Source organism: Ruditapes philippinarum, unplaced genomic scaffold (genome assembly GCF_026571515.1).
Source record: "Ruditapes philippinarum isolate M1 unplaced genomic scaffold, ASM2657151v2 ctg2260_1_1_1_1, whole genome shotgun sequence".
NCBI lineage: Eukaryota > Metazoa > Mollusca > Bivalvia > Venerida > Veneridae > Ruditapes > Ruditapes philippinarum.
Genome location: NW_026862067.1, coordinates 25,158 through 48,963, shown reverse-complemented (window position 1 = coordinate 48,963; position 23,806 = coordinate 25,158). Strand labels below are relative to the sequence as shown.

Here is a 23,806-nt window from a genome sequence, read left to right as displayed (position 1 = left end):
TCACTTTCTATGGTAGCTGATTTGTGCCATATCGTAATTTTGCTCCGCGGGGCGCCAAAGAAATAATGTTACCACTTTGTCGTAATTTCGATCCGTTGGGCGCCAGACGATTACACGAAAATGCTACAAAGTTTTGGCTTACTCTCCTGCGCATCGGTCTAATGTTTCACTATCGTTCACTCATGAACTAACGGTTCTTCCAAGGGAGCGTTATTTTCGCTATGCGTAGCGTCAGACGAAAATACGAAATTACGAAAAAAGTGACCACGGAGCGAAAATATGACATGGCATAAATAAGCAACCATAATTTGTGAAATAAAATCAACATGATCTTTAAGCTCTCTGAATGTGATGAGAGATCATCTTAAAAGTTGTTTCCCTAGAATACCGCTTATTACAATGTTTGCTATGCGATTATATAATCTAATTTATAATAATAAGCAACTCGTTTTGTATAAAAGGATATTTTACTATAATTTGATAAATTTATAACAATCCGAGATGGCTCTATGACTTAAAAACATTCATTTTATTGCACATATTGTCCGCACATATATTTTTCTTTAATTTTAAAAATAACAAAACCGGGGTACACATGGTAAGAGCTATTTTAGTGATAGGTTTTGGTTAAAGCCAGCTATAATGACAATCCTGTAAATGATCCTATTTAAAGTCATGTGACTACAATAACAAGATACTGTGTGTCTCTGTTACATGTACGACGCTAATATTGTGCAATCATTACATGTACCTGCATCAAAAACTTTGTAAATTTATACAAGAAATGTCAATATTCTTCCGTTTTTATAACGTGTAACATACATCTTGACATCGAAACACCAATTGATAATATAGGTTGACATAACTTATGTGTTTTTGGCACAAATAATGATGGTATTCGGAATGGCTTTCGTTCAGACTATTACTCAAGATAGTCTATGGGGTCAATTGGTAATTTTTCAATCTTCATAGTCAGAGTTGTCTCCCTTGATCAACGTTACTTAAGATATTTGTCATCATCGTCACCAAGCAACGGGTTTGAAAGTGAAGCTAGATAAGTGTTGTGTATATAGATGATCTAGTTGAAGAGAAGGTCATTAAAGCAGCTGACTAGACTGTTTATACTGGTAGAGTAGTTTGTTGTTGTCCTCACAACTTTCATTCTGTCTGCACGCTCGAAATTAGACTTTACCATCTCATAATACTCACCGTCACTCAGTGTGAACGACTTTAAATGTGGACATCGCAATCTGCATGTACAAAAAAATATTAAAATAAGTCAGGATTTCAAACATGACGAGTATATAACCAGACATTAAAGGAACTTCGCTGAGGTCTAATCTTTATAACATAGAATTTGAATTTCTTATAAAGATCAGCTGGGAAACTTCAAACAGAAAGATATACGGCAGATAATTAAGAAATATTCTAAGAAATGAATTGTAAATCCTTCGTATTTTTGTGATATTCTTTTCATTCTTTTCAATTTTGGGTTAATTAATTATTCTTGAAATACGGAGTGCACGAGTTATCTAAAATTGTGCACACGGGTTATTGGTCTAGACTTACATCAAATGGAACGTCGTGTGGACTTCAGTGGAGTCCCTTTAATGAATATTTATGATAGATTTATGATAGTCTCATTACTTAAGTTATCATTATTTTGTTAGCATAGTATTTCAAAATTAAGATACTAGTTGAACAGGTATGTAAATTTTGAAATAATGCGTTAGCAAAACAATTTCTCATTCGCCATTGCTTTTCTAAAATCTTTCGGTATTTAAGTATTTTAATGGTATGTTTGTATAGATCTCTGATTGGTGTTTATATAATATGTAACCATGATAATACTACTTAGCCTCATTTGTCATTCTGTTTATGACTGTTATTGGCTGTTCAAAATTTTATATTATAACCATTTGCGTGTTATATAATTATACATGTATATTCCTTGGTTTAAACAAAACTGAAATTAATCAAAATATTTATAACGAAGGGAGCTAACTCCACTGTGCTTGTTTCATATTAAGGTTTATTTTTACCTGATATGATCGACGAACTTGTTGCTCTTATCACTGAACCTAATAGTATCAGGATCCCATTGTATCTCTAGTCGGCTCAGGTATGCACAGTTCTGGGCGAATCCCTCGATAACTTGATCTATGTGAACCTTCGTGGTGAGCTTGAGAAACCATCCATTAGCCGTACCCAGCACGCAGATCCTGTAATATTAATATATCAACACGTGTATATATACGTCAGAAATATTTGTGTTTTATACTCCTTATATTTTTTTTAAACAATTCAATGTAATAATGTGATTTCTTTGTTTTTTGTTTGTTAATTTTGTTTTGTTTTGTGTATGTGGTTGTTGTTGTTGTTGTTGTTGTTGTTGTTGTTTTTGTTTTTAATGCAAAATATTAATTACATTCATTGTTTGTTGACATATATTGCATACTTAAAGAAATGAAAAACGAGAATTATTTAGATTTGTGCAAAAGTAATGTTCGTTGTAAGTTGAAAATAAAACTAAGACATGCTTAGTTTTCAAATTAGATGCATTACATTTTAGCGGTTTATATTCTTTTTACCGCTTACGAAATCATATCAATTTCAATTACTTCTAAAAAAAACTCGTTCTACAAGGGAGTACCAGGTTTTAACACACGTAATAAACCAGTGTATATGATGTATGAGTCATATTACTTGAGTCTGTCATCTTTTTTGAATATGTGATTGCTGTGAATTCTATATAAGAAAAAAAATTTCACAACGTAAATTGTAGTGTTGTTATTGAATATGTAAATTTGCAAAATTATCTACGCAAAATATCAAAATATTTTTCTTATAAATACTTTGATAAATAAAATATTGTTTATATTTCTTAGTTGAAATTGTCAATAACTTAATTTTCAATGTATGTTCGAGAAGAGTAGTCAAAATTGTGCTCTCTTATGTGCAACCAGACAATGTTAGGCTGAAATAAAAGTATTAATACTTAACTACAGAGAATCAACGTCTCTAATACACTGATTACCGATTGAAAGTGTTCAAAAGATCCAAATTGCTTTATTGTGATTGACAAGTTGCCATAACTTAATTTTCTCACCAGCCTGGCTGAATAAAATGTCAAATTAAGTCGAAAATACGATTAAATGAATTTGTCATTGTTGTTAGCTTACACGATAAACGAAAGACACTGAAATAATCATGTCGATTATTGAATAACATTAGCGAGAAAATGTTTGATCTATATATAGGCCTACTTTTTATACGAAAAATATTCCTCTTAAAGATGTTCATGTATGGAAGCTAAACTGGGAGATATAAAAATAAAAATATAGCAGTCTCGACATATCTCACAATGTCTGATGTAGTTAACTTGTGATAGTTTTTACATCCTTTACATTAAAAGACCCGTATTGATTTTACGTCGGACTGAATTACATGTTCTGGGAGAAGATATCCGCAGCTGGCGGGAATAAAATATTTCCGACAACTTTGAAAGCACCTTATCAATAATTCAGATTTGGTCGACAAGTTCTAGCCTATATGTCTGTAAGTATATTTCCTGTATGGCGTTGATTAAAAATCGTTCTATTTTAAGCCTTGTATATTTCCTGTATGGCAATGATTAAGAATCATTCCATTTTAAGCGTTGTACATTTCCTGTATGACGTTGATTAAGAATCGTTCCATTTTAAGCCTTGTATATTTCCTGTATGGCGTTGATTAAGAATCGTTCTATTTTAAGCCTTGTATATTTCCTGTATGGCGTTGATTAAGAATCGTTCCATTTTAAGCCTTGTATATTTCCTGAATGGCGTTGATTGAGAATCGTTTCATTTTAAGCCTTGTGTATTTCGTGTATGGCGTTGATTGAGAATCGTTCTATTTTAAGCCTTGTGTATTTCCTGTATGGCGTTCATTAAGAATCGTTCCATTTAAAGCCTTGTATATTTCCGGTATGGCGTTCAAAAAGAATCGTTCCATTCGAAGTCTTGTATATTTCCTGTATGGTGTTCATTAAGAATCGTTCCATTTAAAGCCTTTTATATTTCCTGTATGGCGTTCATTAAGAATAGTTCAATTTAAAGCCTTGTGTATTTCCGGTATGGCGTTCATTAAGAATCGTTCCATTTTAACCCTTGTATATTTCCTGTATAGCGTTCATCAAGAATCGTTTTTATTAAAAAACGTTCCATTGTAAGCATTGTATATTTCTGCATGGTGTTCATTAAGAATCGTTCCATTTTAAGCCTTGTATATTTCCTGTAAAGCGTTCATCAAGAATCGTTTTTATTAAGAAACTTTCCATTGTAAGCATTGTATATTTCTGTATGGTGTTCATTAAGAATCGTTCTATTTTAAGCCTCGTATAATTCCTGTATGGCGTTGATTGAAAATCGTTCCATTTTAAGCCTTGTCTATTTCCTGTATGGCGTTCATTGAGAATCGTTCCATCTTAAGCCTTGTATATTTCCTGTATGGCGTTCATAAAGAATCGTTCTATTTTAAGCCTTGTGTATTTCCTGTATGGCGTTCATTGAGAATCGTTCCATTTTAAGCCTTGTATATTTCCTGTATGGCGTTCATAAGAATCGTTCTATTTTAAGCCTTGTGTATTTCGTGTATGGCGTTGATTGAGAATCGTTCCATTTTAAGCCTTGTATTATTCCTGTATGGCGTTCATAAAGAATCGTTCTATTCTAAGCCTTGTGTATTTCGTGTATGGCGTTGATTGAGAATCGTTCCATTTTAAGCCTTGTATATTTCCTGTATGGCGTTCATTGAGAATCGTTTCATTTTAAGCCTTGTGTATTTCGTGTATGGCGTTCATTGAGAATCGTTCCATTTTAAGCCTTGTATATTTCCTGTATGGCGTTCATTAAGAATCGTTCTATTTTAAGCCTTGTGTATTTCGTGTATGGCGTTGATTGAGAATCGTTCCATTGTAAGGCTTGTATATTTCCTGTATGGCGTTCATAAAGAATCGTTCTATTATAAGCCTTGTGTATTTCCTGTATGGCGTTGATTGAAAATCGTTCCATTTTAAGCCTTGTCTATTTCCTGTATGGCGTTGATTGAGAATCGTTTCATTTTAAGCCTTGTATATTTCCTGTATGGCGTTCATAAAGAATCGTTCTATTTTAAGCCTCGTATATTTCCTGTATGGCGTTGATTGAGAATCGTTCCATTTTAAGCCTTGTATATTTCCTGTATGGCGTTCATAAAGATTCTATTTTAAGCCTTGTGTATTTCGTGTAAGGCCGGTTATAAAGAATCATTCTATTTTGAGCCTTGTGTATTTCGTGTATGGCGTTGATTGAGAATCGTTCCATTTTAAGCCTTGTATATTTCCTGTATGGCGTTCATAAAGAATCGTTATATTTTAAGCCTTGAATATTTCCTGTATGGCGTTCATAAAGAATCGTTCTATTTTCAGCCTTGTGTATGGCGTTGACTGAGAATCGTTCCATTATAAGCCTCGTATATTTCCTGTATGGCATTGATTCAGAATCGTTCCAGTTTAAGCCCTTGCTTGGCCGGAAGAGATGAGGCTTTGTCACAAGTATAGAGACAGGCTAACATGACATCCGTGAAGTCTGATCAGGCTTTTTACTGTTGGTTGCTAAATATTTGTATTTTGATATTGAAATCCCTGAAACTTTGCATGGACTGTTCCAAATTCAAAGCAGGGCATATCCATTAAATAAATACAGTTGAGTTAAAGGTTAAAGTGGCTGAATTTAAGCGCGAGATGTTAGTATTTTTTCGATTATAAAGTTCATGACGTTCAATATTCATTATTATTATTATTATTATTATTATTATTATTATCATCATCATCATCATCATCATCATCATCATCATCATCATCATCATCATCATCATTATTATTATTATGTAAAACTGCATAATTTACTGACAAAACAAAATGAAAGACTCAATGATAAATTAGAATGAGTACCTAATATTTGGTAAGAACCCGATCACATTCAACCAGAAATTTTCTGTGAGAATAGGTTTTCCTGAGAGCACGAGACCGAGAAGTCGTCTGCCGTGTAGCTGCAGGAACTGGTAGATTGTGTTCTCGGACAGTCCGGGTGTCGAACTTATGTCTATGGCACGTAGCTGCTTGAACTTTCCCCTCTGAACCATTCCTTCTAGGATCTTAATACAAATTATACAACTATGATATAATAAGTGTATTGTGCTGCGTTAATATTGTCAACATTTCAAAATTATTGCAATCAGTTACAGAAATCACCGTGTATTTTGTAAAATATATGGAAACGTGTTTAAGATATTTAGAAATATTTGGTCCTTAACTAAATCATGTCTTCATAAAGCCCACTTTCTCTTAAACTATTCTACATCTATCATAAAATATAGAAAAAATTCTTGATGATTTTCAAGGATGGTTATAGAAAATCAAAACCACATGATCCCATGATTCTTGCCAAAATTTGCTACTTATTGACAAGAGTTTCCACATGGACGCAGCTTATTACGACGAGCTAATTAACCAGTGGTAATTACAAACTCAGAATACTACATAATTAATAAGCATTTCAGTAAATCATGTCAAACATGTACGAACAAGCAAAACAAAAAGGTATCTGGCATCGATAAATGAGAAATGCAAGTCATGCCAAATTGTTACAATCTATCTACAAGGAAGAACAACGAATCTTAATTTTAAAGTATTACATACAAGATCTACTAAATAACTATGTTTTTTAAAGATTTATTAACAAAACCTTCAGTATAACTAATATCATTCATTCATAATTCTGTCACATTTGTTACGTAGATTATCATTTGAAAATCGTTATTTTTATCACCGGTATTTTATTTATAATACGGCGCATTTGCAACCTCGATTGTCATAGAAAAATCGTGATTTTTATTACACGTATTACATTGTACATTAATCATACGGCGCATTTGTAACCTCGATTGTCATAGAACAATCGTTATTTTAGTTAATACAAATTTATTTTAGTTCGATTGTGTTGGAAGCTATAAGCTTATTGAAAAACTCTCGAATCCGTTCCTGGAACCAACCAGTACTAAGCAATGAATATAAATTTTCTTGCTCAAGGAAACAACGGCTTTCATTACTATACTGTATTAATAATGCGACGCATTTGCAACCTTGATTGTCATTGAAAAATCATGATTTTTAATACACGCTTTATATCTATTATAAGGCGCATTTATAACCTCGATTGTCATAGAAAAATTGTGATTTTCATTATCATATTAATAAAAAGGCACATTTGCAACCTCGATTGTCATAGAAAAATCGTGATTTTATAGCACGTATATACGGCGCATTTGTAACCTCGATTGTCATAGAAAAGTCGTGATTTTCATTATATGTATTATATTAATAATACGGAGCATTTGTAACCACCATTGTCATAGAAAAATCGTGATTTTTTTTAGCACGTATATACGGCGCATTGTCAACCTCAATTGTCATAGAACAATCACGAACAATCGTGATTTTCATTATCATATCAATAATACGTCAGAATATGCCCAGAATACATTTGTGTTCCAGACGGCAGTACTGAGGATAAGATTCATAATCATAGTATTTTCTAACCAAACAATATAAATAAAAAGAGTTTGCCACTTTGTAAATGGTGACTATGATGTATAAACTAACCTTGTCGGTAAAGAATTCACAATGTCCCAGACCAAGGAACGTGAAGAACGGGATACGGTTTAACACGTTCTCGAGACATTCAGACGACAGTTCTGTTGACGTCAGATCAAGCTCGTGAACTTGGGCTGTTTCCCAGGGCACGTTCACCATGTATTCATTCTCTAAACCTAATTTTAACACACATAATACAAAATTATTAATTTTTACTTATCATTTATTATGCAATTTACAATATAAGAGTTTTTTACAGAAAACAAAATTTAATCTTAGTTCTAAAGGAAATCTATACGGAAAAGTTAAGAAATGTAATACATGTACTTAATACTAGTTAAAACTAAAAATCCAGAAATAAACAGTTTGACAATACCTGTATGTGTCAGCAGTAAAGTTTTCAGCTTCTTACATCGTTGTATGAGAGTTTTAAATGACGACCCCTTCACACGGAGACAGTAGTTTAAGGCTAGACAATCTAAATGTATACAGTTTGAAGTCAGTAACTCGATGTGAGAATCATCTATAAATGTGATACCGTACATGTTGACAATACGGAGGTTAGGAGTGTGAGCCTTGATCTTGCCGATATTGACAACCTCGTACACGTCTTCATCTCCTTCACTTGTCATCTCAAATGTCCCTAAATGTAGAAACACGGACAATATATTAAGCTCAAAGAAACATATTGACTGTATTTCATCTATTTCATTTTTACAAAAAGAGCGGGAACAAAAGTTTCAACTTTAGTGGCTACTATTCTAGCATCAACTCACTGATTAAAATGACTGTAAATAGTAAAAAAAAACTGTTTCACGTTATTGTTGATTGTTCGGAATCAACATCATAGACCGAAAATGATAGTTTGCAACACCCTTGTAACTACATTGTTGCACCATATAGCGCTTAAGAAATTATCATATCTCTTTCCTTTAGTTTTCAAATTTGCTTGGGATATTGATCATCGCCATAAAATGACCTCTACTGACTTTCAGTAGATCAAAGGTCAAGTTCAGTTTGACCATAACAAGAAAGTATGTTCGAACTCTTTTGCCTGCAGTCTTCATAAACAGTAGGGAGACCAGAAAATGACCAATTTATGTTTTGTGGTGCTGCCCGTCGCCGTCGTCTGTTGCTTAAGTCGTAGAAGTCAACGGCAGAGTTGTCGTCTGTTGCTTAATCGTAACCGTCGTTATTGATGTACATGTCACCGTAATTGTCGAAGTCTAGCCACCATAGTTACCGTAGTCGTAGCTGTCGTGGTATTAGAGGTCTTAGTCGTTGTCGTATCTGTACTCGTAGTAGTAGAAGACGTGGTCTTAGTGGTGGTAGTCGGTAGTTTTAATAGTTTAAGTCGTAGTCGTTGTAGTCGTGGTCGTAATCGTTTTACAGCCGTATCGTAGCCGCACCGGGAGTCGTAAAATTCTTAGTCGTAGTAGTTGCGGTCATAGTATTTGGCGTAATCTTGGTCGTAGTTGAAGCCGTCTTGATCATCTAACAAACGGCAATATGCAGCATCTTGACGGTAAACTGTATACGGTGTAAGGTGTACAAATGTATACGGTGTTACAGTTGACGTATACCACTTGTGCTTAAGGTAGCTCGCTACTTTCCGACCGAAATTTGACAACATCTCAGATCTTGATGATTTTTGGTATACATAAATATAGATATGTAAGCTTTACTTCTGCAGCATTATTTTACATATAAACAGCGTTACTATGACGTCAAAGCGCCCTCTATCGGTGGCGGCGAAATTGCGTCTTTTTTATCAATAAACCGGTCTGTTCTTATTAATTTTCATCCGATTTCCTTCGTTTTAATTTTATAATGTTCAGTAAATGTATGTCTTTGAAATAATGTCTTTCTTTAACATTTGCTTAATACTCTGCGATTCTACGTCATTTTTCTCTACATTCTGACGTCCATTTATGATACAAATATCGCGCGATATCGCAATAAAGATTGTAAAATAACAAAAAATCAACACGGTGAATTTTGCTATAATTTTTTTAACATGTAGTGAAGTCATGAAAGAAAATATTTATGCAATAAAAATATAGGGTCAACGCGTAAGATATTTTGCTATTACTATTTTAATATAAGATAAAGGATGAGTAAAACGTAATGATTTTGGTGACGTCAAATATTTTTCTCAAGGAAATTGTCACGACTTTTCCGATGAATAGTATACTGACTGGAATTAAAATGTGTGAAAACCATCAACAACAATAGTATTTAGACATATTCCGTAAAATGTTCTTTTAAAAGTCCTGTCAGGTGCCCGCATTTCGATGAACAACTTCAATCATATACATGTACAACAAATCAGGGTATGACTGTCTGCACAAGTTGGTATCAAACTCTAAAAAACTGAAACGAATGGTTATAAATACCTCGAGGACTAAAAGAATTCAGAATATTGAAAGATATAATTAAAAGGTCACCTTAGCTGAAATAATACAAACATAAATTTTGCAAAGAATGTCAGAAAAAAAGAATGAAAAGGCTGGTGCAGTCGCAGTGTCATCATGTTATGTGTATCTCGGTACTACATAAACTTCCATATTATCATACGTATGTAACATTTTCGAATTGTATATATCAGTTAGTAGGAAATGAATCAAATTTACGTTTTAAAAATGTATGATCAACTCGAAGTAACGATTTGTACGTAAGTCATGATTCACTGGTAGTCTTAATAATAAAAATCTAGCAGACATTTATTTTAAAACTTTTCTACTTGTATAAATTTTTGAGCCGCGTCACGACAAAACCAACATAGTGCGTTTGCGACCAGCATTGATCCAGACCAGCCTGCGCATCCGCGCAGGCTGATCAGGATCCATTCTGTTCGCTATCAGTTCCTCTACTTATTAAAATGTTTAAAAGCGAACAGTATGTTGGTTTTGCCGTGACACGGCTCATTTATTAACAGCCATCAGTTTTTCTATTTTCTCTCGCAGCTAAATACTAGTAAATAATATCCCTGCACTAAGCGCGAGACTCAGATTTAAAGGAGGAATCACGTTCTCATGCTACGACTTGAATTTCTCACGCATTTCACATAATTACAGATATTCTTATTTATTTAAAACTCGCTGACTCGCGGCGACCTGAAGCCGTGATCATTTCTCGATTCGAGGCGAAAGATCCGTTGATTTATTTTGTATGTTCATAAGCGGATAATTTTGCATATAAGAATTAATACATATTCCCTTGTATTGAAGACGATCATGTAGGATCCTCAATTTGTGTGAATATGGTTTTCTGAGAAGCTCATTTTGTCTGCACATAATACAGTGCTATGTAGAGCCTATGAAAATAATGAACTATGCATTTTATGTTTTATATCTTCTTATTTTTTAATATTGGGTTTAGCGCCGATTTCAACAGTATTTCAATTATAGCTGAGGGAATTTAACAAAAGTTATCAAGTGTTTCTCACAGTATCAAGTTCTCTACGGAAATAAATGACAGGAGTCCGAGGTGGACCTTGAAACATTTCATACTCAGTAAACAATTTTAATAATTAAAATAAACAGGATAACATCTACAGAGAAATGCCCTTTGTTGCCTAGAGTGGTTGCTCTACAGAGGTAAAATGTAGTGGAGCCCTATAGAAATAAATAATATTTTGAAGGTCGCTTTGTTATACTGTAATGAAAAAGCGGTAAGTAGGTATACGTAAATCCGAGTTCCAAAAAGTTTTAAAGTTTGTCATTTTCTAATTATGACATTTTAATTAGATTATAATTATATAATCTATGTATTGCACATACTTAAAAATGGTAAGCAAAAATAAATGTTTTTGTTTCTTGTACAGTTTGTTTTTAAATATTCTTAACAGATTTGAATATTATTTCTGAATTTAATTTATCACTTATTGCACATTTGTATGCATATCTATTTTAATTGTATTTTTACGATTGTAACTTAAAATAAATATTCTAACGGGTATAAGCTAAGCGACCTAATATTCTTACTTCATTCATACAGCAATATGTGAATCTTATTTTTTTGCGCTGAAACTAGTTAATTCATATAATAATATAACACTTTTCACTCTTTCATTACAAACATCAAAATATAAAATAAAAATTAAAAGATGTTTGAGACTGCGTCCTGCAAATTAGAAACGTATTTACGATTAAACATTGTAAATTTGCTGATCTAGCGCATGCTTTCAATGAGAAAATAATCAACAATTTACAAAATATACATTTCATCAAGTTCCTGTGTTGTTTATACTTACAATCGTAATGTTTGACGTAAGAAAATTGTTATTTGGTATTATTCTTTGAACTCCAACGTCTATTAACGCCACCAAAACCATTACGTTACATTCCCTTTATTTTATTTTAAAACAGTAATAGCAAAATATCTTACGCGTTGACCCTATATTTTTATTGCATAAATATTTTCCTTCACTTTCTCGCTACACGCTCGAAAAATTATAGCAAAGTTCACCGTGTTGAATTTTTTTTATTACACAATCTTTATTGCGATATCGCGCGGTATTTGCATCAGATATGGACGTCAGAATGTAGAGAAAAATGACGTAGAATCGCAGACTATTAAGCAAATGTTAAAGAAAGATATCATTACAAAGACATACATTTACTGAACACTATAAAATTAAAACGAAGGAAATCGGATGAAAATTGATAAGAACAGATTGGTTTACTGAGAAAAAGACGCAATTTCGCCGCCACCGATAGAGGGCGCTTTGACGTCATAGTAACGCTGTTTATTTATAAAATAATACTGCAGAAGTAAAGCTCACATATCTATATGTTTGCATACAAAAAATCATCAAGATCTGAGATGTTGTCAAATTTCGGTCGGAAAGTAGCGAGCTACCTTAAGCTATATACGCCGTATGCTGTATACGGTGCAACAAAGAATGTGTGGCTGTTTAATGTTGAAACGGTTTATCAAAAAGTTGTCTTTTTGTGCTAAACTTCAAAATGTATTTATTACATAGGAATAATGTTAACCTTCCGTTTCAACATTTGCTTTAATTTGATGCATCAACCATGGTCATATGCCATTTCATGATGATATAACAATATCGTTAATTCTCTGATTTAAAACAGTTAACAAATCAAAGTACATGTAATAAGTAAATTCTATTTTATAATAATTTGCATATACTTTTTATAGGTTACAAGCATGTCTATCGATTTACGGAAATTATTTAATTTTAAAGACAGTCTATTGAAGTAATGATCTTAAGCAGACGAAAGTACAAAATTACTAGAAAAATAATTTCTGACTTTGGTAAAGATATATGATATTATTGTCTACTTACCGATTAAATGAAGGACTTGTAGAGAAGACAGGCAGCTATAGATCCGCCTCATAAAGCCCTCTAAGAAGATAACCTCGGACAGACATATACACAGACTACGGAGATTGCATGGGAAAGAATTTAGATCATTAAAGTCATGAAGTTGCATAGCATTTGAGAAATCTATTGTCATATATTTCAGAGAGGGGCACTTGTTTGACAGTTCGTGTAAGATAGGTGGAGTAACAAGTTCACATGGTAGCTCGATGTATCTCAAAGTTGGACCGAAACGGACGTTAATTAGCGCCATTAAATTCTCAAAACTGTTCACGTAGAGTCCATTGTATTCGGGTCGGAGTGATACAACCTTCCATAGCTGATGGTTGTACGCAAGGAGGCGCCACTTTTTGCAAACACGCGCTAGTATTCCCAGCTCTCTCTGATGGAGGAACGAAAAGATGTGCAACAGACATTTGTCCGGTACGTTGTCTATGGTACAAGTCTGAAAATATAAAAGTTACAGTGTGCTTAAAATAAATTAGCACAATATACAACGCTCTATTTTGATATATCATTATATATTAGAATTAAATTTAATGTCTTTTATCGTTCACATGTGAAAGCATGATCCGCGGAGGCTTTGATCTAAATGATATGACGCTTTCGTGGCATGTCATTATTTTCTGATCTACCTAAAATAGTCAGAATGTCTGGCTTAATAATCACCGTGTGGCTAGCAGACGACTAGTTCTAGCAGACGACTAGTTCTAGCAGACGACTAGTTCTAGCAGAGGACTAGTTCTAGCAGACGACTAGTTCTACCAGAGGACTAGTTCTAGCAGACGACTAGTTCTAGCAGACGACTAGTTCTAGCAGAGGACTAGTTCTAGCAGACGACTTGTTCTAGCAGAGGACTAATTCTTAATGTAATGCTTTGAGCTTTTTCTATTTGTGTATACATTAAATATCGTTGGATAAAAACATGATAATTCTGGTGGCGATAACAGCTAAATTTGAAGACAATTATTAACATAGAAACTAATTTTAGATATGAATTATACATGATATAGGTATCTCCGATGGTGATATAAAATATCAAATAAGTTATGGTACGTTTGGTGATTAGATAGTTACCTTTTTCAAATGTTTTGGTGGTTTTTTTCAATGATGCATGTAAAAAAGACTATTAAATTTTCATTTACATAATTGTTATACAAACACGTAATTATGTTTTATAACTGAATATAAGAAATAAAAAATTGTCTATGGTATCATAAGTAAATCAATGACTTGAACGTATGTAATTGGTCTGACCGATTAATGGCATGAAAATTCGTGTTACGAAGTACTTAAAGTATTCATTCGTGCATACAAGGATGTAATTTTAAGGCGGAATATATATGTTGCCAATAGAAATCTTTAAAGCCTTTCAAACTGTCTTTTAACGATACGGTATATTGTATGTTTCATATGGTAAAAAATATGAAGAAAAGCATTTCTATAATTATATTAAACAGTCGTCTTTGTAAGAACAAAAACAATCTGTTTCATATGAACGCACACTTAAAGATGTTTAAGCTCTTTCATACAACAATGCAGAATCTTTATCATCAAAGATAGTATAATGGTGTTGAAAGAACCTATAGAAATATATTTTACCATAGAGTAACAATCATGTTCAATAATATTGAAAGCAAACACACGTTTCTTAGAATCACATTTTACTTCAATAGCGGAAAACATAAAACCCGTTGCTATGGAAATGATTTATAGATAATGCATTGAGGATAATCCGTGATTCCCAAAGCAACTAATGTTTTAAACGTTTTACAGATTGAGAAGGGGAAAATGCAACATCAACCTAAACTTTAACTTACACCTATCATTGAGTTAAAAATTAATATGTTCAGAAATTCAATAGATGTATATTCTAGAGTGTAAGTAACAAAGATGGGCTTGAATATAATTACAAAATTATACAAAAGCTTTTAATGCGGCAGATATTTATGCCAGATCTGAAACATACTGAAAATTAATATTTAAAGCCACTGCATTTACGAAAAAGTATCGGACATGCTTTTATTTTATTCTTTATTATAGTCGCATCTATGTAATACAATATATACAATATATCATAAATAAAAAAACATATTCAATCACATTAGAAATGCACATTGTCACTCTCTACAGAGTTATAGGAGACTTTGTATATGTTAATATCATAATATAAGTTAAAATCACTATTACATAATGGAGTATTCACATTTGCTCATTAATCTACATCTTGAGCAAAGTATACTGTATTCAACAGCTTGTATATACATGTATATTGTATGTACATATAGATAGGGGATTAAACCGTTAAAGTTTTTGTGAGAATATTTTTGGAGGATTTTGAGTCGATTCTACTTTGAGTTCGTATCTAAAAGATGCCATATATGGTCTGAAATCCACCTCTACATTACACATATTGTTTGGCTATATACATATGTAATTGTCGCAGTTAAGATTTCATAATTTTGATCAATATAAATCCCATTTTGCATAATAGAAAAAAATACATTGCTATAATGATAACTCAGTCACGTGATATAGTGAGGGCAACACTGTATGAATATAATAGTATGTGAAAAAAAAGTTTGGCCAATTAATGAACTTATATATTAAAATACTATCATAAAAATAAAGAATTTGAAGGGGAAATTGTCCATACTTTCCAGTACATCTTTTGAGTGAATCATATAGCACTATATTGATGAATCCAATATATCTTTTAAGTTGATTATAATAAAACTTTGCAGTTTCTTCTTAGAATAACTTCTGATGATTATTATCTATCTTAAATTGCAGTTTTGGCAAATATATTTGCTTTAAACTCATTATATAGTACATTGGCAGTTAAGAAGAGAGACATATTTACACAAAAACTTAACTGTTTTAATTATGACATTCATCTGAAACTGACTTAAGTGGATATAAGTAAAATTAATGTTTTACATTTAAAACAAATGAGCAGTGTGAAATAATTGCTGTATTCACTTTATTCGACACAAGATCAGAACATGTTTGAAGTTTATTCCTAGGATCCGGAAAAATACCAAATACATTTTTTTTCTTTATAATTGAGAAGCATTGGTAAGATCTTGCTATGACGCAACTCTTAGTGCTACATATATGTACCTGGTATCGCACAATGTTATCAAGTATAAATATATATATAACCTTGTAACGTATCTTATATAGAACAAACAAAATGTGTATAAGTCAGAAATTTTGGTAAAAGCCAGAAATGCTTATCAGTATTACTGGGTGCACCTAGTTGTCTAAGGTAGTTATAATGAGCTCAATAATGCTCTACAGGTAATGGAGCATCTGTGAAAATAAAGCTAAACAACACATGTTTCCCGGTAAGACCTAATATTCTGTTGTTAAATGCTTTTAAATGCCAGCTTATTAAATAGGATCAGTATTTGTACACGATAATATTACTAACGATCATACGTTTATAATGTACCCGTGTAAAAAGGTAAATTCACAGCGTATTGAATAATAACGCCATGCAATTATCAATATAAATGTGTTTTAAGTACGTGGTCTTTGTTTAACTGTAAGGAAAACGTTGCCATTTCTTCATGATACAAAATCTGTCTCGTGCTGTATCTACTATCGTTCATTCCCTTTTTTCCTGTATTTAGAAACTTAATTGTTAATCAATAGAAAATCCTGCATTCGTTCTAGAAATGTAACAGACGGTTTCTGTCAGATAATTTCTCAGGAGAAACCTTCTAGTAATCAAATACTGGAAAATAATGTTCCCTGAGCACAACAGAGTTGTTGCAAAATTGAGTATACGAGTATACTATACTTAATTATAATACAAAAACTAAAACTAAAACATATAAAAAACGATATAGAGGTAAGATTACATAAAACGTTACATATACATGTATTCTAATATTAATGCATGACATTGTTTAGCATTTCAGAATCATTTGCAACTATTCAAGAAGGCATACAGTCAACACGTTTGTTGTACCTACAGCAGACCGCTGCTTGGGATTCAGGCATTGATATTTTTACTTTTTCATAACATACGCGCTATTTCATACACGTAAGTGTTTTAATAATGTCAATTTGCTGAACAGAAGCATATAAAATCGACAGATTGGAACCCAGGCTACGGACTGCGTACAGACAACACATTACTTGAACTCACAGCAGACCGCATAGTCAACTCCTTTGTGTACCAACAGCAGACCGCTTACAGTCAACTCATTTGCACGCAAACTGCGTACAGTTAAGTTGATAAATGAACCCACAGCAAACCGCGTACAGTTAAGTTGATAAATGAACCCACAGCAAACCGCGTACAGTCAACTCTTTTTTAAGTAAGACATCGATCGTGACAAGGTAATATAACTCTCAGACCATTACAATTGTTACAGACCTTCTGAAGATATAATCATTCATCTTCAAAGCGACTATTTTATTCACAAAATTTATTGTTTTTTTTTTTGTAACAATCTTAGAAAATGAAAAAAACAACTTTTGCAACGCTTTCAAAGTAAAAAATATCAGTAATTTATTGTCAGTGTGTAAGAACATATGACACCGTTTAGAATAACCAGACAATAGAAATAGTATAAACTTTGTATACGTTTATAACGTAACGTAAGGTTATTAACTTAATTTTAAAATTATCTTCAAAAGCAAATATTTTCAGTTAATTATAACAGTAAAGTAGGTCAGCCTATAACACTTTTGTCGATATCTTGCTGGAATTCTTCTGGCGCGGATTTCTCTTGAAATTGTTTTATTGTGTATAGTTTTCTTTCATGAATAATAAATATTACGACCTATTTGACCTCTAGCTACCTGGCTAATTGTTTTACAGGTAAGTTAGCGAAATAATATTCTCAATAAAACACACACTTTCATGTGTTAAAACTTGAACTATATGATGGAATCTGTGATGCATATATACATAGAATCATTTTAGGTGACCGTTGACCGCGGACAGCAGGTGACTGTTGAACAGAAGTATAAAATAGAGTGATTTTCGTTGGGGCCGGAAATGACTGTTCAAGTCAGGTGACCGCCAAAAGGAGGTGACCGTTAGTGCAGTTTTTACTGTATATTTAAATACAGGCCAGCATAATATAATTTGTTCCACTCATTTAAGACTTAAATATTATTTAATTTATGATATTTCAAGTTAAGAAAATTTTAATGTTCCTATATACATTAAAAAAAAACAACAAAATTTAAATATGTATGTACTATAAATGGAGACTGAGACATTACCCGTTGTACTTACAGGTTCGAGCCTATCCCTATGGGATTTGTGTGCCGATGCAATTTGAGAGGCGTCCTGTGCCACATCATAAATCGTCGAATGAAATTCCATCATTTTTTCAAGAAATTCCCCGAAATCAGATTTATCAAGTGATTTATTCTGCAGACAGATTATATTTCCTTATTCCCAGACTTTTGCGAAATATTCACTTAAGCTTGCAGAAACACATATACTCCTTAAAGGCTAGATTCCAGACAAAGTCAATATGATCATGTCTCGAGTCTAAATCTTCCTATTACAGTCTATCATCATGTTATTATAAAATCGCATCAACCATTATATCGAAAACAAACAATAGATCACCGTCTTAAACACAACAAACTCCACATATTTTTTCCAGCATCATACATAATAACAAAATACTAGTATTTCAAACACAGCTATCTCTGTAAAAAGAGCAAACTAAACCCAATCGGTTTTCTTACTGCCTTGATTAGAATAAAGATCAAGTGCGCTGTAAGTTTTGGCTCAATATTTACTCAGTTATATTCGAAATATAGCACACGCGATTTTCTACCGATATTCTTTGCTGTTCACTCTGTACCTTTAACCTTCAACCTGTTTAACGTGTATAACAGGTTTTCCCAGCCTTGAAATACTTTTATATTAAAATGCTAAATAATGCAGCCATTTGAGCCGGACTACGCGGGTGTGCATGCTTTTTTGGCTCTGTGAATAGTGAAGCTTGTGCTCCAATAGTTAAAATAGGATCTTATATTGATGCCAAAATTCCTCACAGTTAACCTTTCTATGATATTATTAATCGGCTGGTTTTATAGCTTTCTCTGACGGTTAAAGACGCTCGCATCATTGATAAGAGCAATAAGCAGACGACAAAATTACTTGGTTAGTTTGAAGTAAATAAAAGAATGTGCATTCAGATTTTTCGTCATTTTTCTGATTTGTAGTAACATTATTTTTATCAACTAAAACAAATAGTAGAATACGAACCTCGGGAAAACAAAACAACAATGATTTCAATTTGGCTCTGCACCAAATTCCAAGTTACTAAGGTATTTTTCTATAGAACAAACAGACATCCGCTGTTTTATTCATTTTCCAGTCTTTAGAAACTATTAAATTAAATGTCAAACAGACAAATACTGTTTCACAACCGATTGTCGTCTTTAGAAGAGCAGTTTAATATTCTGTGTTTCTTTTTCATAGAATTACACTGAAAATGATGTTTTGGAGCATTTTCTAAGATTATTTGGCATGCGTGTAAAAATGAGCTATAGATTTCAATGTACATTGAATTATCTACCAATTCGCAGTGTAAGGGAGGTAATGCAATTTGGTTATTCTAATAGACTCCGTGTTATGCCTTCCCTTAATCAATCTACTGTAAGAATCTACTCGGATGCAGTACATGTATGTATACCTGCATAGTATTTGTTTAACACCATGTCAATGAAATGGAAATGGTTTCACAACTGTATAATTTGATACACTAGAGGATTGTCTGATTTTTTTAAGTTTAGTAGTACATGTAGATTTTACCTTATACCTCGAAATTGTGAAAGCAATGAGTTGAGACAAGATAGTGTTCATTACAAAACAAAACAGGACATAAAAATAAACAATAAAATAAAACCGGCATAAACTATAGTACTATAATACTTGATTTGATTTACAACAATACTGTTTGGTTTAAGAACATAAAATAGAATATAAAATAGAATATAAACAATCTTATATTTAGCTCCATGGTTTAAGGGTGACGACAATATTATTTTACGTATTTATAAAATGCAGCTTTAAGCGACTTCGTAAGGCCTGTCATTCCATTAAATAGAAAAATGATGTTAACATGCATTTATATCCACTTCTCGAAGTCAGCGTTCTAGATCATAATTGTTATATATTCTATATATTTATAAGAAAAAAAATTGATTTAGGCAGTACAATTAAATAATAAGTTATGTATCTTTAATTACATTTAAAAAGAATTTCTATTCACTATAAATGAGAATATCTAAAGTACCATAAGAGAAGCCGTCTAAGCTTCAGTCGAGAAATTGTGTTTGCAGCAATGATAAAATTCTCGTGTTCCATTTCTTACATATGCTGCCTCTTCACTGATATAATTATTATTTCCTTTATCCCATTAGTTTTAATTAGAACATGGCATCATTATATAAATGCTTACATATTTTCAAACATACAAATGAAGGCTTAAGTACTGTATAAATAAAAACTTAATTCTTTGACTGATAATCAAAATTTGTTACTGAGATTAACCGTGTATTTCAAAGGAATGACAAATCTACAGCATTTCTTTTCTGTTAAAACTGAAGTAGTTTGCGGCCAAACCTCCTATTTTCTTCATTTTATGTAAATATTAAGAGTTAAATAAATCATCGAATGAAAATGAAAATGATACCGATTAACATTGTTATCTATGATGTTTTAAATAATGGGTTTAGGAGACATATTTCATGTATATAAAATAGCGTCGCTTCACTTAACGTAACTAACGATAAAAGTAAAAGAGTAACAATAAATTCATAAATAATAAATGTTAAAATAGTTCATTCTGTACATAATTCAAATAATTTCTTTTATTGGTCCTGAATAAAAGGATATAAGTAAATGATATTTAAATGATAGGCCTTTAACTCACCGGCAACTATTACAATACATGTATATGTTTTTATACCACTATCTGGTAAGGAAGTACATATATAAACGATACATAACGTGTAAAGATCTTTTTTGTGAAAAGCTAAGACTGGGCTCGAATTATTCATTGGTTAAAAAATTGAATAACTTTTGAAAAATAAGGAAGTTTTCCGAAACAGGAAGTCTAGATAGCTTTTGAGCGTGGTAATTGAACTTATGAATAGCCCAATTTTAAATAGGTATACCGAACTATTTAATAACTCTTTAGCAAATATATATCTTTTAAAATGTAGTGATTATGTACATTCACTTTTCCATCACATAAATATTTGATTTTAATTATTATTATCTTATCGACGGAGCAACGTTTGACATTATAGATCTTTGTGGACTTGTGAAACTTCTAGCAATTTAAACAACTGTTAAATAATCCTGACAACAAAATGCCTGGCATTACATTGAGATAATGTTTCCATTATTCTCCTGAAAAAGTAGAAAGGACGGTAGTCAAACTTGGCTACCATTCATTTGTTCGATAACGATAAAATGTAGGTACATTCGTAACTGGCATAAACAAACCTATGATGCAAAACTAAATCTACGATTGCCAGATAGCAGAATTTGATGTATACAAATGGTACAGAATTCTATCATTATGTTTTCAATCATTAAAATTATTTGCTTATGTCTTTTAAATGTCATTCAAAGTTATGAATCGTAAAATTCATTAATGCGGATTTAATGATTGATAGCTTTACATCACAGATAGTGTCAAGGTCGTAAATGTTGTGATACAGATGCAAGCGTCTGCAAAATGAAGTTTGAACTTACTTTATCTTGATAAATTTACTGATTATGGCTTCACTACGGTATTTAACCTTTTCAATATTCATTTGTCTTACATTTGTGACACTGTCTAATTCGGAAATTCATCGTGCAAAATCTAATGGTCCGAAATATGGCGTAAAATCTCACAACTCTCGGGAAAATTCTTACGTGGCGGAGGCGGAGGCATTTGATTCAGAAGAGGATAATTTTTTAAAGGGTGAAAAAACAGCTATGGACGATACAAAATTTGAAACATGGGTGTACTCTTTATTTGGAGCAATGTTAGTAGGTTTAAGTGGGATATTTCCTCTGCTAGTAATACCCATCGAAGCCGGTCCTAAATTGAAACATGGAGGTAAGAGTTATCTCTCTTTAACCTGTATCTCAAAAAATATATGAAAGATCTGTTTTAAAACAGTAAGTAACTATCTCTTGGCATAATTTATGACCACAATAATCACATGTCGTTTGCAATACTAAGTGGTTCCAGTAGCCCATTTTAATTTTCATTTTTTGTGAAGCTCTAAAATATTTTACTTTGAAGGTGGAAAGTAAAATAGAACTTATTTTGTGATTCTATTTCCTGAAAAAAAGAGAGAAAAAAATACTTGTTTCAATTTGAAATTCAGTCATTTCATAAATTTGTGATTAACTGCTAGTATTTCACAAGCCAATTATGCTAGTTACTTGGACAATTTTACAGGCCATACCCAAATTCTACTTCCGTACTGGCCATGGTCTAGTGGCTAAGTAGCCCAAAAAATTGTGCGCTTAAGGGCTTTTTTTTATATAGATGATGTCCGACAGACATCTATGAAATATCAGATTATAAAATCGGTCTGTCTTGCAGTAGAAATTCATTCCGTTGGGTAAAATGGCAAGATTTTAGCATTTTATCATTCAAGCGCCTTGTCCGGTATATACAGTACAGCTCAAGCAATTTTTCCAAAGTCCGCCGATCCCCGCGATTTTTTTACGGGTGGATTGTCACCGCGATGTCCCTGCGACAGTTGTGACTTTCCGCTCGTCCACGCGATCGGGTGAAATTTGCGCTGCGGGATATCGTCACCGCGGATCACTGTGAAATATTGCAGCGGCATTTCGCTCTCTCGGGTGACCCTTTATTTATTTATTACACGGGGGGCATTAATTACTATTACTCTACGCACGTAAAATATAACGAACTCAAACACATTTTTAAAGAAGAAAATCTTTATGTTATGTATTTAAATGACGTGACACCTGTCGTATGCAAATAATTACAAAATTTAATGATTTGCGTGCGAATTTTACTCATATTTTTCACAACTTATTCACCCAGGTACGTATATTAATATATATACCTGATTCACCTAATTAAACATATTGATCATGAAATACAAAAAAATTAATTATGAAAATATATGAACTTGACGACTTAATGTGAATGTAATCAAACTGCTTTTATATCTTTTATTTAATATGACACAAGAGTATACACTTTATGACATATATTTTACGATCTATATCTACGACGGGAAAATTGTTTGGCCGATGAACATTCAATGTGTATGAAACTTGTCAAACCTTATAACAAATGCAGCACGTGAACGGAATAAAATTTCGCATTCATGCACGCGCCATACGCTCTCATATTGAATTGTTCTTCAGAGATACAGATTTTACAATTATAAATTACAATTGAGTATTTTTTTGTTATAGGTCAGTATGAACCGGCAAGATAGATGTTCATGTATATTTATATCGTTTTACCTGTCATTCGATAAAGTAATAACGTAGAATAAACACATTAATTCAAAACAGCAATATATATATATAATTTTTTTTTATTTTTGGATAACTTTTTTTTCAAACTGGTGCAAGGTCATTTCTTTCATATATATAGAACATGTCAAAATAATGTCACCCTGTGATTTTGTTATTTTGTGATTTCTATACTGTATGTGTCAACAAATGTTCCCCCTTTTCAGTATGACATGTTTTACATGGAATACACAAGGTGCGTGTACATGTATTCATATTGACATATATACAC

General features: G+C 32.4%; 1 protein-coding gene across 1 annotated transcript; it reads right to left on the bottom strand.

Annotated features, from left to right (window-relative positions):
- Window positions 1-449: 449 nt before the first annotated feature.
- LOC132717821 (F-box/LRR-repeat protein fbxl-1-like) lies at window positions 450-18,834 on the bottom strand. The gene is made up of 7 exons (XM_060701385.1): window positions 18,283-18,834; window positions 12,987-13,467; window positions 8,049-8,315; window positions 7,682-7,848; window positions 5,972-6,174; window positions 2,043-2,222; window positions 450-1,250 (listed from the first exon to the last, which is right to left on the bottom strand). Exons 1-7 carry the CDS (start codon window positions 18,373-18,375, stop codon window positions 1,079-1,081), a joined length of 1,563 nt encoding a protein of 520 aa, XP_060557368.1. The 5' UTR covers window positions 18,376-18,834; the 3' UTR covers window positions 450-1,078.
- Between the last annotated feature and the right edge of the window lie 4,972 nt (window positions 18,835-23,806).

Coding starts and splice junctions, on each gene's coding strand:
- LOC132717821 (XM_060701385.1), bottom strand. CDS start 18,375: ATGATGGAATTTCATTCGACGATTTATGATGTGGCACAGGACGCCTCT. Junction 13,468..18,282: donor ATAGGGATAGGCTCGAACCT/GTAAGTACAACG, acceptor TTATATTTTCAG/ACTTGTACCATAGACAACGT. Junction 6,175..7,681: donor GTGAATTCTTTACCGACAAG/GTTAGTTTATAC, acceptor ATTTGTATTAAG/ATCCTAGAAGGAATGGTTCA.